The sequence below is a fragment of the Equus quagga genome, chromosome 7, assembly GCF_021613505.1.
Source record: "Equus quagga isolate Etosha38 chromosome 7, UCLA_HA_Equagga_1.0, whole genome shotgun sequence".
NCBI classification, from domain to species: domain Eukaryota; kingdom Metazoa; phylum Chordata; class Mammalia; order Perissodactyla; family Equidae; genus Equus; species Equus quagga.
Genome location: NC_060273.1, coordinates 85,398,123 through 85,416,978, shown reverse-complemented (window position 1 = coordinate 85,416,978; position 18,856 = coordinate 85,398,123). Strand labels below are relative to the sequence as shown.

Sequence of the window (18,856 nt, the reverse complement as noted above, 5' to 3'; positions counted from 1 at the left end):
TCCCTCTCCTCTATCCCTAGTGGCTCCTTCTCAACTATAAGAAATACACTTTCAAGTATCTTCAGGAAAACAACAAAAACCCCACCCTCCCTCAACCCCATGGCTTCTACCAGCTGCCACCCTTGCTCCCTGTCATTCCTACACAGCTGATTTTTTTTAAATAAACTTTTTCTTGCAGCATAACATACATATGGAAAAGTGTCCACATAAGTGTACAGCTCAATAGATTGTTTTTCAAATTGAACTTACCTGTGCCACCAGCACCCAGATCAAGAAATAGAACATCACCAGCATTCCAGGGCCCTGTTATCCTGACTTCCAAAACCATAGAATAGTTTGTTGTGTTTTGTCATTTTACATTAAAGAAATTGTACAATCTTTTGTGCCTAGTTTCTTTCACACAACATTGAGGTATAATACTTGTAGGCATATCATTCTATTGCTGACGGGTATTTGAGTTATTTCCAGACTCTGACTATTCAAATACTGTTGCTATAAACACTATGGAGCATGCCTTTTGGTGTCATGGCCAAACTTCTTGAAAGAATTGTTCACACTTGCTGAACTGACATCCTCACCTCCCATTCACTCCTCAGTCCACCACAATCAGCTTCTGTTTCCAGTCCCCAGCCCATGATTAGCCTTTGCCAAGAGCACCAGCAGGCGTTTTGTGGCAGCATGCTATGGGTACAACTTAGTCACTAGACAATGCTGACAGATTCTATTCTTCTCTAGCCTCTCTGGCTGCTCCTGCTCAGCCTCCATTTGAAACTCTTACCCCTATCATTCTCCTCCCGCCGGTGTTCCCAGGCCCTGCTCCCAGACCTCTCTTTTCCTCACTCAACTCTGCCTCAAAGTGACATTTTCGTTTCTGCCACCAGTCCTCTGCACATGCTGTTCCCTCTGTGGAGAATGTCCTTCCCCCTCTTTTCCTTCAGCTGCTGATCCTTCGGGACTCTGCTTCGATCGACTTCCTCTGGGAACCCTTTCTTCCCTGCTGTTCTGACCTCTAGGTGGCCAAGTACTGCATGCATCCTGGGATGCAGACCCTCGAGGCAGTGACTGCATTGTATTGAAATGCCTGATGACATGAGCTGTGAGCTCACAAGGGTAGGGCTGTGTCTCGTCCATCCCTGTGTCCTCAGCCCCCAACACTAGGTCTGATGCATAGTGGATGCTCAATAAATGAGCTAAATGAATGAATCTACATAAATTAGAAAAAGAATACTAAAAACACATAGACTGAACAGGATATGTTTTAAAAAACCACTGTATTTTCTCCTCTGGGAAGATAAGGTACATGAACTCATAGGGAACATCTTAACTGTCATTCATGGGGCCAAATTTCCCAAATTGGACTATGTTACACCCCTAAATTATCTTTTTTTGGGTGAGGTTCAGTTTCCAGTTTAGCTAATAGTTATTGTGAAATGAATAGCCAATCATACACCTGCCCATTAGCCATCCCTGAGTACAGCTAAACTCCAAGTTTTCACCTACTCCTGGGCCTTCTTGGCTTGACCAGGGGCTCTGAAGCACTGGCTTATTCTGGGAATCTCCACATATGTTCCCATCACATGCCAAAAAGAAAATCTTCCCAGAATGATTCTGCCAGAATCATAAGCCAAATGTCAGGTTCAGATCATATTTTCCGTCTTTCCTCCCTGAAAGAACAACATGGCTCTTGATGAAGCTGGGAGCCAGGACAGGCAGTGCAGAAGGGAAGCTGTATCTGGGGCTGATGGTGAGGACATACATGGCTGATAGGCTTGACAAGAGGCTGACTATCAGGGGCACAGCACACACCCAGGCTAACACCAGGAAAACCCAAGCATTCAGCAAGAGGCCTACTCACTCCCCCAGCTCTGCTCTGGCACCGGCCACACTTTTGGGGTGGGAGGCTTGGACACTAAATCACAACCTGTTTCCCAGGCTCCATTCATCCCGCTTCCACCACACAGAGCTTCGGCAGGATGGCTCAGCTTTCGACTGTGATTACATGGTCTGGAAAAGCATTGGATATGAGGCCTGCCCTCTCCAGCTGGGCAACAGTACATTTCTGCATTGTGAAATTCTTTTCCAGATATAGGGTCAGCATCTGTGACCAAGTGACCCGTTAAAAGCTTGAAGGCACTCTTGGATGGCAAGGGTCCAAAGCTAAAGGCCACAGCAGTGACCTGCTCCCCAACCCAGTGTGGAGGGACATGTCACCAAAATTTCACGTTGTGAAACTCATGACAAAAACTAACATCAACTTGAAGGGCATTTTTGAATTCTAGGTTGGCTCTGGATGGCAGCTCCTGGAGAGCGAGGGCTGTGTTATTTCTTTTCTGACAGGGTTTAGCAGAATGTGGTGGAAATCCTCAAACCCACTTGAGTTAACGGCAAAAATCCATCTCAATTCAATAAAGCCATGTTTATCATGATCCACCCACATGAATAGTCCTTCCTGTGGGGCTGGTCAAGCATCTGCCAAATGCCTTAGAGGCTGCATCTGTGGAAGGCGTGGGGAGCCCAAGTTCACAGCCCATCAAGAGCTATCATTAAGGTGGGCCAGTCCTTGGTCTAGAAAAAGGAGGCTAGAAAGTTCTTGCCCATTCAGGGCAAAGGCAAGTGACGTCTCAAGTCATCAGATGAGATGGAGAGCAGCAATGAGAAGAGCACTGGGCTGGGAATTGGGAGAGCAGGGCAAAGTCCTCTGCCTCCACTTGCTGGTGGTATCCCCTTGGACAGTTCCCACGCCTGCTTGCCTTACCAGCTGTGCTGAGGCCACTGCAGAGCAGTGACAGGGTGAACAAGGCACTGCAGACTGAAGTCCTGTGCCCGTGGCTATGGTCCTCATGTGTATTCTGCCTCCCCCAGGAAGGCTTCCTTGGCTGCTCACACTGATGCTGATGCATGTGCACCTCTGTCAGTACCAGGCACGGGGTGCATCATTTCTGCTTATTCTCTTCCTGACAGCCTTGCCCATGACATACCAGCCCCAGCCAGCAGAGCATCTGTGCTGCTCTTTCACACTCCACCCCTTCTCCTACTTGGCATCTTTAACCACCCTCGCCACAGGTGAGAAATCTGGGACAGTGGCGGTAGAAGGTTAGGTGACTGGCTTGTAGCCTCACAGCAAGTGGTAGAGGTGGGATTCAAATCCAGGCTCTCAGCCACCAAACCCCACACTCCTTCTCCAGTCCCTGAGGCCCAAAGGCCCAAAGTGCCTCCAGTGCCCAAAGGCCAGGCAGGGGCAGAAAGCAGAGGGGTGAGAGTAACTTTTCATAAAGGAACAACAGGACCCAGCTGCCCAGCCCACCTCTGGCCCCAGCTCCAGGAAGTGTCAAACCCTGACTCTGGACCTCCCAGTCCACACTGTCCATCTGCATCCAGCCACCCCATGCTGCCTCATTCTAGGCACTGGGAACAGCAGGAGGGACCCAACATCTGGAGCCAAGCACAGGACAAGGCTCAGCCCATCCCACAGAGGGCACTAGAGACCTCTGCAGTCACCTCGCCAAGGTTGCCAGTGACCAGTGCAGGTGGCCCTGGCTGGTGAGTGGGGTGCCTCTGCTTACCTGTCGTACCGCTTGTGAAACACACAATGGAGAGGTCACTGGGCTTTGGGGGCTGCAGAGGTGAGAAGAGGCGTGTGTTAAAGAGACCCAGTGTGGCCAGCCAGGCCCCAAGATCCCTGGACCCCTCCACCAGCCAGCCCCTCTGTGCACTCCCACTGTGTGTGTGTGCTGTATGTGGGTGTGAGTATGTGTCAGCATTTGTGTATGCCCTTGCTGCAGTCAGCAAGGTGGGCAGGCAAGTCCCCAGGAAAGGGGAAAAGAAGCTGAGGAAATCTAACGGGGGCAGGGACATCAATCTGTCCCACCAACCTCACACTTGGTCCTGCTGCCTCCCCCACTGGAGGGTGAGTTAAATTCTAGACAGGATTGTGCTGCAGTGGCCACATCTAGGCCTCTAGCAAAGACCTCACCTTTCTAGTAGATGTGACCTAGTTCTCTCCTTCTTTCCCACTTTCTTTCAAATGTCTGGGGCTAGGCTTGGGAACAGAACACATAGCCCAGAAAATGAGCTGCCTAACTGTGTCACCAAGATTGTTCTGTTGTGCATCAGGCCCTTGTCCTGGCACTGAGCACATAGTCTTCAAGTCACTGGGAGGAATGCACCATGTCCACTTGCATGTAAAAGATGGCTTCCCAGGGGAAGTGACACGAGTTGAGATTGAAGGACAAGCAAGATCTCCAGATGAAGTGAGGGTGGGTATTCTAGGAGAGGAATTAGCCCAGGAACAGGCAGAGGCACAAGAGAGAAGGGTGTGCTGAGGGATCAAACAGCAGTTCTCTAAGGCTGGGGCACAATGTGTGGGAAGTGGGCACACACAAGGGGTTACCCATGAAGGGCCCTGGGAATCAGGGATGAGATTGCTCAGGCCCGTGTATGAGAAAGCCATGGGGGTGGTGAGGGGAGTGGGAAGGGTGGAGCTGGAGGGAGGGCTGGAGGTCAGAGGCCTTGTTAGGAAGCTGAAAATCCCCACATGTCCCCCTCAGGGGGTAGTGACCCTCACTGATAACTTGACCCCAGGCAGTATCACTTGGGGATGACACACAGACAGGTTCACAAAGCAAAGACGAACAAAGATAGCAGATGCCACAAGCCCACTTGGCCCTGGAGTCCACTTCTGGTTCTGTCCATCTCATCCTCTGGAGACTTCACTACATTCAAAGGGAGAAAATAAAATTTCCCAAAGAAAAAGTTACTGGATAACCAAGGGTAGCCAGGATAGGCTGCCCCTTTTCCTCCCTCCCAAACATCTGATTCCTGTTCCAGGTCCTCTCCAGGTCCAGGTGCCACAGAAATCCTGGCTACCCCAAGTGGACACTTCTTGACTTGTTCATTAACATGGGGTGCTGCTCTGGCCTCTCTACTGAGCCCCTGCACACAGTGAGGGGGTCTGTGAGGACGGGCCTTGCACACTACCTTGCTCAATAAAGACCCGCTGGCAGACGAGCTTACCACAGGGACACGATGATTCCGTTGGCCGCAGTCCTGGAAGAGGAAAATACTGTTTTCAAATATTCAAAAGTTCTCATCAATCAAAAAACAAAACCAAAAAACTCAGCACAGTATACTTTGCCCCTGTGCCAAGCCCAGAATTCAGGATTCCCTGCCCAGACATGGCTCATGTGGAGACACTGTCTCAGTGGCCTCTCCTCAGATACACATCCAGGCCTAGGCCACCATACACATTGCAGACGGGGGCCTGAGGCCCACAGAGAGGCTAGGCACTGTGCACATGCACAACGGGGGAGATGGCTTGAGATGACCATGGTACATCTGAACAAATACTCAGGACAGAGTGACTGAGTGGTCTGTGCTTCCAGATAAATGGTCAGGGCTGGAGGGGCAACAGAAGTTGCTAGTGTAGGTGTGACCCTAAAGCCATGGTGGAGTGCAAGTGCACAGGCATTATGGGTACAGTTAGGAGCAGACAGGAAAGCAGGAGGAGAACTGGACGCCCCAGGGACCTAGATCCAGTAGGGCATAGTGGGGCTCAGCTGCTACTGACCAGGGCCTAAGGCCCTGGAGACCACACTGTCCTGTCTTAATCCAGCAGGGCACAGGCTGCCACCAACCTGATGTCTTTGAGGAGACCACACACAGAAAAACTGGTTCTGCTGGCTGCTGGGGGTCTGGGACACATTTGTACGAACCTCTCCAAGACTCCTGGCACTCACGTCTACAGTCTTCAGGCTCAGACAGGCTGACAGCTAGCTGGAAATGAGGAGGCTCCAGAGGCTATGTGAGTAGCTCTGGGGCAGATTGGCATCCCGTCTACCTCTTGGTGCCTTTGTCATTAACTCTGCCAGCCAACTGAGCCTGTCGCCTAGAGGATGCCTATGGGCACCAAACCTACCACCCACCACCAGCCCTTGTGAAGCTGCCCTGTCTCAACCCTGACATCCACCTTTTCATCCTAGGGCATGAAAAGGGCAGATAACCAGCAGCTCTGGCTCAGTGGCCAACCAGCAGTGGCTCAGCAAACATCCCAGAAGCAGACCCTCACCTCTATAGTCTGCATGGACTTAATGACCACCCCACACTCCTGCCCTCTGTCTTTCAGAGCTTCCTCGAACGGTTCCATGAGGATGATCAGCTTGAGCCCTGGAGTCTCCTTTCTCTCCACGTGCTCTAGCAGAAGCACAGCCTTCTGAGGTTTATCCACGATCACGGTGCTGATGTCAGCTGCAGGGACCATCAAGGAGAGTCAGGCTGTACAGGCACAGGCTGTGACTGTGGGCAGCACGTGCTGGGCAGCAGAACCATGAGCTATGTGTGCCAAAGTTTGCGTGCAAATAAATACATAAGACAGGCCATGTGGGCTATGTGTCATGTGCAGAGGAAAGTACATGGAGCCTTGGCAGAACCAAGGGCAGAAGGCCAGGGAGTCTCCTGGAGTGGATTCTAAGCACTCCTTTGTTCCAGGCTCAGCTTCCATAATCCCAGGTCTGCTTGAGATATTTACCAGCCCTCCCCTGGGCATCCACCCCAAGCTGCAGTGAGTTGGCAGCCTGTGTGGGGGCTGGTGCAGAGGCTCCTTCTTGGCAGCCAGGCCCTCTGGTAGGAGCCATCAGGTCCAACTGGGGACAGCTGGACTCAGGAAGCCAACTCAAGGCCAAAGTGGAAGCCCCTAGTGTTCTCTGAGAGTGGAAGCAAAGTGCTTATTAGTGTCAATCAGCATAATCTGAGAGGCTGGGGTCCGGAGGCTGGCTGCCAGTGGTAGGGGATGGCAGCAGTGGGCTCACCTGTGTTGATGATGTACCGGATAGCCCCAGGGCCCAGGGTGTCATACAGCGGGACCACCACCATAGAATACGTGTAGCAGGCAAGCTCTGCGATGATCCACTGTGGAGACACATGGGTCGGCGGTGGGGGAGGCACAGAATAGATAGGAGGCTGTACTGCCCATAGGCCCAGGCAACCAGGGTCCTTGCTCTGGGTCTTGTGCCGAGAGGGCTTTGTTCTGGCCCTCTGTATGTGGCAAGGAATTCATCAGGCTAATAACCAGTTGAGCCTGTTCCACCACAGCCTTCTAGACCATGCTTGTCCCTGGCAATTCTGGGACCCTAAACAGCCCCAAGTCCACTTCCAGGGCTTGCATAGGTTTCTTTCTCAGATCTTTCCTCTCCCATGGCTCAGGGAGCAGCTGTTTGTGGGGTGAGGTGGGGTGTGGATGGAGCTTGGCTGGGATATCCACTCCTGATTAAGGGCAAAGCCAAGGGACTTGGGGAGGTGGCATGGACCAAGGATCTCCATTTTTCCTCTTGTTTAAGACCTTACAAACAGTGGGAGCAGAGCTTTCTATGGTACGCAATCCCCCACTCCACTCATACCTCCAAAACCAGTCAAGGCAGATGCTCACCTCTGGTCGATTTTGTGCAAAAACGCCGATAAACTGATCTGTACATGCTTTACAATTGTGCTGGAGAAGTCCGGACCCTAGAAATTCAGCCCTGTCGGCCACCTGCACACAGACATGGGGAAGTGATGGGAAAGCAAGGACTCTTCAGCAGGAGCAGGAGACCCCCAAGTGTGATTCCTACAGGTCTGAGAGACCTCCCCAACTCCCTACCCAGGTATGCCGGAAGCCCTGCAAGGTTGCTGCCTGGAGTTTGGCAGACAGGCCAGGCAGGGAGAAAATGACCCTCTGAGACCCAGAAGGATGCCCACAAGCCCCAAAAGTGCCATGTCTGTGTGGGCAGACAGGGTGGGGCCTGTCCTCTACTACTCACCTCCTGGTAGGACAGCCACTGATAAGGCTGGTTGGGCTTCCTGAAGCCAAGACAGGGTCCATTCCCTGCAGAGAGAAGCAGGCCTTGTGCCAGGGAGGAGGGCAGGGTAGGGGTGCCACCTGCACCTGCCTATCAGCCACCTGGATGGACATTCTATACTGTGGGGTGGTCCATGGGCCAAGTGAACTGTCTTCCCAGCTGCCTATCTAAACTTCGGAAGCCCAAGAAGGCCTAAAGTACACAAGCATGGCATCTCACCAGGGATCAAGGGGGCCAGGGAATGGAGACCGACACAGTGCCAGTTCCCACCATGACTTATGTGATTAGCCCCAAGAGGACACAGAGACCTGGCAGCTACTGGGCACAGGTGGCAGGTTGTCTCCCCGTGACCACCTCCCTTTGTCCCATATCCTAGGTCACCTAGACGTCTCAGAGGCTCAGGTTCCAAACCATGCCAGCCAGCGGCCTGGCAGCTGGAGGCTCACCAGGGGTTGCCAAGGAGAGCTATAGAGTATGCGCTAAGGGACGGCTTCAGGTCAGGAAGTCCTAAGGGCTGGAACAGAGCTGAGGCCAGCCCTTTGGCCACATAACGCAGCTACTTCTCTGATTGGGTAGAAGGGCCAAGAGTGGCTTCTCTCCTCTGAACCTGACACCACTCACCTGCCAAGCCCCTGGTACCATGCAGGCCCACCTCCACCCCTGCACCTGCTCAACCCCTGCCACAGTCCCTCCCCACCCCCACAGCTCCCCTCTAACCTGAGATGCTAAGCCCACGGCGGAACACTTCGTACATGGTCCTGGCATCGTCGTAGTAGTGGGTGAGCAGCTGAGGCCCATCCCCAATCACGGATCGCCGGGCCCCACCACTGTCCTATGAGCCAAGCACAGGCCAGAGAAGCTGGCTGAGGCAGGGGTGTCAAGAGAGGGCACCAGCATGCGCCAGGCTGTACACAGACTGGATGTACACCCAGGCCACACAGGTGGGCTGGAACATGCTCTGTGTGTACCCACATACATGGTCTATACACACTACTGGAGTGTACACACACAACCTCTACACATGTTCACATGCCTGTGGCTTGTACATACTCGACCTGCATGTATCCACACTCAAACCTAGTTGGCTCACGCACACAGGCCCAGTATACTGGTCTCCTATACATGTACACAGCACCCTCACACCAGGTCGGCATATACAAAATGTCCAGAACTTGACTTACTATTCATACACACCTACAGCTCACTCATACAACAGAGTGGGAAGTGTTGGCTAGAGTTAGGCTACCCCCTGGCATCAGGATCAACCTGCCAAAGTGTCTCCCATGTCATCATCTGCTGCTGCTATGCCACTAGTTAAGAATCATTTGGGTGCCAGCCATCATTCACATAACAGTGTGAATTAGTTTGAAGACTGGCTCACCAAATCCTTACCACAATCCTAGGAAGCAGGTACTCTTTCTATTACCCACTTGGCAGTTGAGGAAATCGAGGCTCAGAGAGTTAAAAAACTGACAAGGACCATACGGCTAGTAAAAGCACAGCCAGCCTTCAAACCCAGGGCTGCCGGTCACCAATGGTCATTCTGGTCACCACTCTGCTAGCCTGTCTGCAGCCCCTTTCCACCACCCAGCCACCCCAGATAAACCACCACTTCCTAAAGCCACCAGGTGCATTATCACATACGTGCACTTTTGCACACATCATTCCTTCTGCTGGAAAAGTACCCTGAAGATCCCGGCTCTCCCTCAACCTGCACCCTCTCCTACCAGGCAACACTCTCCCGTGCTTACAGTCACCAACATGTACCATCAAGAGCAACAGGCAAGACGCTGAGCCGTGTCTGCAGCATGGTATCATTTAAAAAGGGGGGCGGATATCTGCACATTTGCTCATGGACAACCGTTACCACAGTTCTCTGGGAAGGACTGGAAGGCAAGGGGAGGAAGGCGGAAGCTTTTCAGTATACGTCCTTTTGTTCCTTTTGAACTGTGTGAATATATTATCTATTCAAAATGAATAGATTAAAGTTTAGAAAAAAGATAATTTTATAAAAGGCAAAATAAATTCCATAAGCTTAATAAAGAAATAAATCTCACTGGTGCTTCTAGACTTAGCCTGGAACCCCTCTGTCCAGGTTGGGCCACTGTACCTTCTCCCCCTTGGCGGCTCTACCCGTGAGTCTGTGTGCTCTGGGAGGGCAGGGCCCTGGGGTGGGCTCAGTTCTGAGTCCCAGCTCCAGACCAGGGCTGTGCACAGGAAGGGTTTGGGAGGGAATTTACCTGGCAGCCCCTTGAGAACCTACTTAGGCCTCCTACTGAGGCACCAATGAGCCAAGCCCTCCCACCCAAGAAGCAAGCAAACTAGAGGCCCAGTGCAAGGCCAAGGTCAGGCTCTGCCCAGTGTTCAGTTCCTGTGAGAGGCAGAAGGAGTATCTGGTAGGAGATCATGCCCAAGGCCACTGTAGGGCTTATTGGCTGGCTACCAGGGAAAGTGAGATTCTCTGGGCCATGTGAAGTCAAATAAGTCACAAGTTTGGCTTCTGCCTTCAAGATACCTGTCCTCTGCCCACTACTTTCCACAGCCCAGCTGCTTCCACCCTGCTCACCTTCACTTCCTCTGACTGCATCAGGAGGTTGCATGGTGGTTGCAAGGCCTTTGGCCGGTGAGTGAACCAGTAGGCGAGGATAGCGGCCAGCGCACCCATACTCACGAGGGTGGTGGCCGAGAGGCTGCGGAAAAACTGGCCCAAGTCACTCAGCTCGGGCAGCCTCAGTATCCTCAGGATCTCCTGTGTCTGCATCTTCTCAAGAAGTGAGAGGATGAACTCTGCAGGAAACAAGAGGAGCGTGAGGAAGGAGACCTGAAGTAGGCTAAGGAGGAGTCCTGGGTCTGTCCTCCCACACTTGTATTGGATCACGAGTGACACACTGACCTTGGCCAAGCCCTGGCCAAAAACACTGTAGGGCAGGCCCTGGGCTAGTTGGGGCATATAGTCTTCTGGTGCAACACAGTGTATCCTAGAAGCTGGCTACCTGGAAGCACCTTTCCTGGTGACAGGCTAGAACTCTTAGCAGTCACACCTGGCAGAGAGATATCCAACCCAGTTTTCCTGAGTCACATATGCTCAGGCCCTGGGCCATGGTTGACAGCTGCTTCCATATCTTCCAGGGGCAAGGGCATGCTCTGACAGCTCTGGAGTTAATGCCTCCTGAGCCCTAGGGACTAGGTGTTCTGCCTCTCCTGTGTGGTCATAGCATTTTCCTATCTTTGCTCTTGGGGTGTGGAGAGGACAGAGGAGCAGCAGGATGCCTTGCACAGTGCCCAAAATTAGTGAGGGTGAAGGGACACAGACTCCTCCCACACCACCTCAAAGCTCTCAGCCCTAGCAGACAGAGAAGGGAAAGGGGCAAGGGGGCAGAGCCCACAGACCAGCCCTGATAGACACCTCCAGCCCTCACGATGTGAGGGCAATGACCTATCTGACAAGTGCCCAGTGGGGTCCTTCCAGGCCCACATCCTGGCCACCATGGGCTCTCCTTGAAGAAAAGTTGGAGCCAAAGTCCTGCCAGGGCCAGAGGTGATGCTGGGGCCAACTTTCTGAGGAATAGCAGAGTTCCCAAGAGTAGCTGAGGTGGGGTCCAGGCACTGCTCCCCTGGACCCAGACTGGTGATCACTGTGCAGTGTGGCTCTGCACCACGACAGACCAAGCAGCAAAAGGCACAGCCAGCCCCACCACTAACTGAGTCCTGTGCTGTGCTCCCTGGGATCCCATCAGCTAATGTCCAGAGGAAAAGGGAGGTGGCAGAGGGGAGCAGGTATTAAATTGGTGGGAAGGGAAAGGAACCAAGACTCAGAAAGAAGGGGCTCAGAAAGTGTTGTATGTACTTCCAGGGGTAATTAGCGTCTCCTGTGATAACACAAATGGTGGTCAGAGTGCCATGTTTGCCCACTGCAGCCCAAGTGGACACAGTGGGCCTATCAGGGGAACATGGAGGATGTCCTGGGGTGGGCAGTGGGAGCATTTCTGTAAGAAGCACTGTAACTGACTTGGTTCAAAGAGAGAGCAGGGCCCAGGGGCTACCACGTGCTCCATTAGCCATTAAGTGAAGCGGTGTTGGTAAGGCAGACATACAGCCAGCTGGGCTCAGGGGTCTGCACTTTGCCCAGGACTGAGGAAGGCTGCAAGGGCAGGCCAAGCATTGGATGCTTTTATCCGCATTGGGGCCTTCTTGGTGTCACTGCCCAGTAGGACCTGAGGCTAGAAGCACTGCATGACACCTACTGGTCTGCCAGCCTAATAAGGACTGGGTAGGCTCCAGGTTGCCATGTGCCACTCACAGGCACACTCCTCACCAGCCCTCAACCTTTGGAAGCACGGCTATGGATTCCCTTCTTGGGAAACAACGAGAAATCCAACAGCAGCCACTCTGCAACCATGGGATATAAGCCAAATAGCAATTGCTTGACCCCTGAGAGAGGAGAGATCTGCTGAAATCCCACTAAATGGTGTTGGTGCTAAATTATAACATCATCACACTGGAGATGAGGTCAGTGATGTGCAAAGTCATTACAGAAAAAGCAAGTAAAGCTCCTTGATTCAAATCCCTTCTTCTTCACTTATAAGCTATGCAAGGTTGAGTATAACCTACCCCTTTGGACTTCTGCTTTCCCATCTTTAAAATGGGGACAGTGTCTCTCAGGTATGTACTTCTACTGTGTCTAGCATAGTTAGAGGCATGCCAGGACTAAAGAGATGGCTAAAGGGTCTGCTTCTCAGATCAAGGAGACTGCTCAGCCCAGGCAGGTCCAAACACTGGGCAGAGGTGGCTGGGCCCAGTCATTGTGGCCCCACAGGAGTTTATGCTTTACAGATGGCTTGACAGGCTGTCTGAGTCCTGGGAACACTCATTAACCACCCAGGGTGTGGGTGCTCCCTGGGGCCAGCCAGATCATTCTAACTGAGTTCCTAAGCTGGAAACCCAGTTTTGCTGGTAACCGCCTTGAGCTCAATCAGTTTGAGGCCATCCCACAGGAACAAACTACTCTGGGCATATTGATCAAATGAAGGTCTGAATCAGCAAAGCAGAGCCCCAGCTATGGACCCCAGTGAACTCACCAAGGGAAACCAATCTAAGGAGCACCCTGGACAGGCAGCCAGTTGGCTGCTTCCTTGGGACATTTACTTCCCTAAGGTGCAGATGGAGAGACCAAGTCACAGACAGCCCCATCAAATATATGACTGACTACATAGTGGAAAATCCCGATATGCCCACCCGCTCTTGGGGTAGGCTCTGAGCTGACTGATGTTTCCTCTAATGGGTTGAACTGACTCAATGGGCTGAGAAGCCAAGGGCTAAGAAGCTCCTGCCCAGTCCCTAAGGGCTCAGTTATATAGTCCCAAAAGTTTTAGAAAGAATCCTGGAAGGATACCTCATTACCACCAGTCACTGGTCCTTGGCAGTTGCTCACCGGCCCTAAGCTGCAGCAGAAAGTGGGCATTTGCTGCAATGCTGAGGTTTTAATACAGCACAGCCTAGAAAAGCCAAGCCATCCATTCACCCACACATTTACTCACCCATCCACTTGTGCATCCACCCACCCGTCCACTCACTCATCTACTCACCCATTCACCTAGCAGACCCTCACACTCTGCTCTCATCTAGCTCAGTGTTGGGCACTGGCACAAGCCAGATGTGGGCCTATCCTCAGTTCCATGGGGGAAACACATGAGGGAGACACATGAGGGAATGGGCAGTGCTGTGCAGCGTGGTTTGGGCTATGATCAGGTATGCGGAGCCAGAGGAGATGCCCGACTCAGGTAGCAAGAGTCAGGGCAGGCTCCTGGCAGGAAGTGGCATTGATGCTGAGATAAAGAAGAAAGAGTGCCCAAACAGAAGGAAGCAAGCACACAAAGGCTGGAGTTGAGAGACCATGGAGCACTTAGTGGACTGACTATTCTACTCAGGAAATAAAGTCCTGAGTCCATGAAATCTTGTGCAAGGGTCAGCACCACCAGTTTGCGAGGCTGGCCTCCCAGATGTACCAAGCTTTCGGTAGTCACCAAAATATCACAGGCCCCGGGAGAGGGAAGGACAGAACTTGTCTAAATTTCCTGAATTCCTGGTGCCTGGGAAGCCCTTGCCTACAGACTGCACTGCTTGATCCTCCAACAGCTCTATGTACTCATTATAAGGTGGGAACACAGAGACTCCACTAACGAAATTATCTGTCATTTATAGGTACACAGTGAGCTAGTCGGGGAGCCAGGACTCAAGCACCAGATGATAGCCTCCCAAACCATTCCTTGTGTTGTATCACCACCACACCCCTTGCCAACACTGGACCATCCATAGCTACAATCCATGTTCTCCTTTGCTATGGTGCTGAACCCACAGAAAAGCAGCTCCAGACTTGCTCAGAAGAGCCCAGGCCCAGGTTCCAAAGTGTGGAGGGCAGCACAGGCCACCAGGGCCTGTAAGTGGGGATCAGTCAGGCAGGCCAGTCACTTGCCCTTCATCATGCACACACTACGGGTGGGCTCCCTCCTGGCCTCACACCCAGAACTTGCCATCTTCTCCTGGCTGGGTCCTTCTCCTCCAGGAAGCCCACTCACCTGGGACAATGGAGGGTGGTGGGAAAAGGGCTTGCCTTCCCACTTCTCCTCAGGTGCCCACCCCTAAGGAGGCATCTGAAGTGACTGCAGCTCCTCTGGCCTTGAGACTGAGACTCATCCCTCCCTGGTTGGGCAATGGCCAGAGGGTGTCATTCTTCCAGGCTCAAGGACCTTCTCAGACAGAGGCAGGGCTTCTTGCATTTACCCTGAGATTCCCTTCAGACCTGGAAGCCATTGCAGGGCAGAGCTGCAAATTCAGATTCTCTGAAGACACAGGCCTCAGAGCCAGCCTGCACCATCAAACCCTTGGCATGGAGCAGGGCAGAGCCTAGGCCTTGGAGTCTGGTCTCATCTCCTTATTTCACAGGGCCTTGGCCTCCTCTGACCTCCACTCCCTCTCTGTCAACCTACAGTGGGACTCAGTAGTCCCTGGGGCCCCAGCCATGGCTGCCGCCTTCCATGCCCCAGGAGACTCTCTTGGTTGCAGCAGCTTGGGGCACGGGGGGTGGGGGGCGCAGCACCCAAGGGAATCAGTGGTGCTAGTGTTGCCAAGTGAGCAGCTGTGAGTGTTTGTAAATATTCACCAGGCAGGAGGACCCAGCCCTCAGCATGAACTAACCTCCTCTCCTCTGGCATATCCTATGCCTTCTTCTCCTCCAGCACAGACCATTTCAGAATACCAAGTGGCGGCACAGGCTGAAGGAACTTGTCCCCCACCTCACCATGTCCTCTGCTGATTCAGGGCACGTGGAAGGCGGGTGGTGAGAGGCATAGCTCTCAAAATCCAGGAAGGGGGAGAATGGGAGGAAGGGAGCCCTGGTAGGAAGCAGATTGGCTCTAAGGTGGCAGGGTGGCAGAGGCAGAGCCCAGGCCACAGTCCCTGTGGAGATGGCCTTGGGGCCCACTGCTCAACTCCAAGAACACTTTGCTGGTCTAGCCCCCTAACTCCACACTCTAGACCCTCACAATCTAGCTAGATGGCTCTGTCAGGACTACCTCCTAAACATCCCTCAAACATGACCATTCCTCTCCCTCCACACAGCCTCTGGCCTGGTCCAGCCACCAGCAAGTGTAGTCCAGACTCCCATGCCAGCCTCCTTACAGGTCTCCTTGCTCTAACCCATGCTTATACTGATAACCAAGTTATTTTCCTAATGTACAGATGTGACTGTATTATGCCACTGCTCAAAAACTTTATCTGGCTCTATACTAGCTTAGGATGAAAGTCCAAAGTCATTCTGGTGGCACTGAGGCCCTCCATGATCCTCAGATTCTTCCCTCCCCTCAGAATCAGCCTAGAGTGGGGTGGGGTTCTTGTGATGGAGCTCTGGGTCTCTGTAAACCTCTGAGGCTTTCAGAAATGGTGGGGAAGCAGAAGCAAGCCAACAGATCATTAAAAACCTCCTCAACTTTCAGTGAAGGGCTCCAAAAAGAAAATCACAACCTCTCCCAGGGCCCAAGGTCGCCAGCAAACAAACTCTGGAAAAGGCCCAGAGGGGAGTTCTGGTGCTAGACTGAGCTGGGTCCAAATCGTGACTCAGACTCTTGATAGCTGTATGACCTTGGACAAGTCACTTCAGCCCTCTGGGCTTCATATCAAACAAGCTTGTGGACAGAGCGTACGGTGCCAGGCACATAGTAAAGGAAACACTCAGCAGACAGCAGTTAGCTGAAGTGGTTGCTCCATCTCTCTGCCAACCAAAGGGCTCAGAGACAACTTGTAAAAGTACATGCATTCACACCCTACCTTTCCAGCGGGCTTCTGGCACTGGGAAGGCAGCTGAGCTGGTTCCACTAGTACCAGCCTCCCTTTATAAAGAGTGTGTGGGGCTCACGGAGAGAGCTTACCACATCTTGATCAAAGCACAAAAGTGGCAAAGGCCCCGCCCCAAACCCACCCTCCCGGGGACAGCTGATGGCAACGGCAGCCTGCTCTAAGAAGTGGGTGGTGGCGGAGGTGTTAGCAGTGGTGGCAGAGGCTCCCTGGCGGCTGTAGAAGCAGGTCTGGCAGGGACCTGGGTGCAGAACAGCTCTATGAGGAGCTGCTGGACCCACAAGGCCCCCACTAGCCCCCCCTCCAACTGCACACTGTGCAGGGCTGGCTCAGATCAGCTCAGAGCCAAGCAACGCAGCCTTAACCCCCACTCTGCCAGGTTTCCAGAGCCTCAGCCTTGGGCTGGGGACCTGCAGCCAGAGTGAGTGATGGGGGTAGTAGGAAGTGGGGAGGGTGGTGGGGATGGCAGATCTCTGGTGCTGAGGGAGGCCTGCACTCGTGCCCAGGAGACTCCGCCTCCATGCCCCACCCCCTTCCCAAAGTTACAACCAGTCTACTTGGGAGGAGGAGGGAAACTGGACACAGTCCCAGATAAAACACCTGCTCAGAGGTGCTCTGGGCAGTGGTGACACTCCGGACCAAGACCAGGGTCAGTAGGTGGAAGATACTGGTTTATCTTGTCTACAAGACTCCAGGGCAGCACACCAGCCGCTGCTTAATGCCTGCCCTGAGTGACATTTTCCTAGCTTGCCAGGGCATGGCCAACCTGGAGCCAGAATCCACAGCCTGGCCTGCTGGAATCAAAGTTGAGCTCTGAAACCCGTCAGCACCTCTGGCAGACAGACTGGGACACTGAGGTCCCAGGGCCTCCCATGGCCTCACTCCTGCAGAGTCTGTCCACAAGGTGAGGGGTGGGGGAGGGGATCAGGTATGGCCTTTTGTCACTCCTACTTCTGTGATCAGCATGCAGCTGGGTACACAGTAGGCACATGGTAGCCACTGCTAGAGAGTAAAAGGCAAGTTCGGGCCACAGGACCCAGATCACCACCTCCCAGGCCCCACAAGGGGTTTCCGAGTCTACCAGGATGGGGCTACTGTCCATCCAAACCCATCCGACCTCCTTAGCAGCAAGACTGTCCCAGGCCACAGCCCAGTGCTCTGAGCTCCCTCTTGAGGAGCTCTAGAGCCCACAAGGCCTTGAAACACCTTCCCTGGGGCTGATATGGCCTCTACCTCTCACCCCATCACCTGGTGGCAGGGGCATGGGGAGAGTCTCCTGCCTCAGCAGCCCTCACCTGGAACTTGGCACAAGCCTATTTGGGCCCCTAGGCCCCTGCCTCTCCTAATCCACCTGGAGGAAGCTTTAAAATGCAGAAATATCTGAGGACCCACCTACAGCCCACAGAGCCCCTTCTTCTTCCTCCTTGGCAGGCCCTACTTTCCCCTAGATATCTTCAGAGATGTCTTCAAACAAGAGAAAATCTTCCTTTAATGCTTCTGGGGCAGGAAATCCAGCGGCCACAACCAAGGTCCTGATTGATGGAAAACCACACAGCATGCCAGAGGCATGGAGCCCCCGCGGCAGTTCTTCCCCAAGACATGTGTGGCCCAGTTGCTAGGCTAAGAAAAGCATAAATCTCGCCATCACACCTGTGTGACCCTGACCTGCAGAGAAACAAACACAGCCACCTAAACTTGGCCCAGCACCCACCCCGTCCACACAGGGATTCATGCTTGTCTCTGCTGTGAGAGAGGGGCTTTCTCTCCATCTTCCTCTTGGGTTTTAATTAGAGGCACAGAACCATAGACAATTGGGGCAGAGATGGGTCCCAGGGCCTCCTTGACTGAGGAATTACCAGGTGAGACCCACTGCACATCCCCCCTGAGAGACAGGCTGTGATGTGAGTTGCTAGGTTATACACTTACACAAGGCTCACCTGCCGAGCCTCCCCAAGGAGCCCGATAATAGCTCTGAAGGTTCACTTAAGCCTCTTGAATGTGGAAAGGCCCAATTACGGTTGGCGGTGCCTGACCACTGCACAGGGCCACCTGTCCCAACTAGCCCGAACTCACTGGAAACATGGCTGTCTTTAGCAATTCCCTCAGTGTGGGAAGCAGCCTCCACTGCCCTCTGCCCCCCGTCCTCACGCCAGCACCTCTCAAGAATCTCACTCACCCTAAGGCCCAGTGAGGGAACACGGGCCCACAGTCCTGACGATAGCACCGGGAAGCCAGGCTCAGATAACACTTTCAGGAACTTGAAAATACAAATAGCCTTGAGAACAGAGGAGCTAACTGAAACACAGTGTCTTTCACAAGCTCTGAGATAAATATTGTCCTTACCGTGAATCAGGCCTGACGAAGTTCTCAAAGAGGGGCAGGAGACGCTAAAACTGGCAGCAGTCCCTTTGGACATATTTACAGGGTACGATGACCAGGACTGACGGTGTGGATGAGCCTCAGCCTCATCGTCCTTCCTTCCCCACGAAGCCTGGGGACAGTGGGCGGAACCCTAAGGATACTGCAAGCGCCAAGAGTACCACACAAGCAGAGGGACACCCTCTGGCCAAGCCCCACTGTCAAGGAAGCCAAATCCCGTAGCTGCAACATGATCCTTTCCCCTCCCAGCCAGTCCACATTAGGACTGCAGTGTCCTGGCTCAGGAGCAGTGATCCATT

The 18,856-nt window shown here is 53.1% G+C and overlaps 1 protein-coding gene across 3 annotated transcripts in view; it reads right to left on the bottom strand.

The window, feature by feature from the left end:
- The window catches only part of ACSL6 (acyl-CoA synthetase long chain family member 6), a 59,853-nt gene that overhangs the window by 31,587 nt on the left and 9,410 nt on the right, over positions 1 to 18,856 (bottom strand). For 2 of the 3 annotated variants that reach the window (XM_046665534.1, XM_046665535.1), the window contains exons 1-9: positions 18,522 to 18,633; positions 10,396 to 10,616; positions 8,547 to 8,661; positions 7,791 to 7,855; positions 7,421 to 7,522; positions 6,804 to 6,903; positions 6,065 to 6,243; positions 5,014 to 5,046; positions 3,564 to 3,615 (exon numbers count right to left, since the gene is read on the bottom strand). In XM_046665534.1, coding sequence (XP_046521490.1) covers positions 3,564 to 3,615; positions 5,014 to 5,046; positions 6,065 to 6,243; positions 6,804 to 6,903; positions 7,421 to 7,522; positions 7,791 to 7,855; positions 8,547 to 8,661; positions 10,396 to 10,616; positions 18,522 to 18,594 — 940 coding nt within the window. In that variant the 5' untranslated portion in view covers positions 18,595 to 18,633. Of the gene's footprint in view, positions 1 to 3,563; positions 3,616 to 5,013; positions 5,047 to 6,064; positions 6,244 to 6,803; positions 6,904 to 7,420; positions 7,523 to 7,790; positions 7,856 to 8,546; positions 8,662 to 10,395; positions 10,617 to 18,521; positions 18,634 to 18,856 lie in introns of those variants that run through there. The other variant, XM_046665536.1, reaches the window with a different exon arrangement.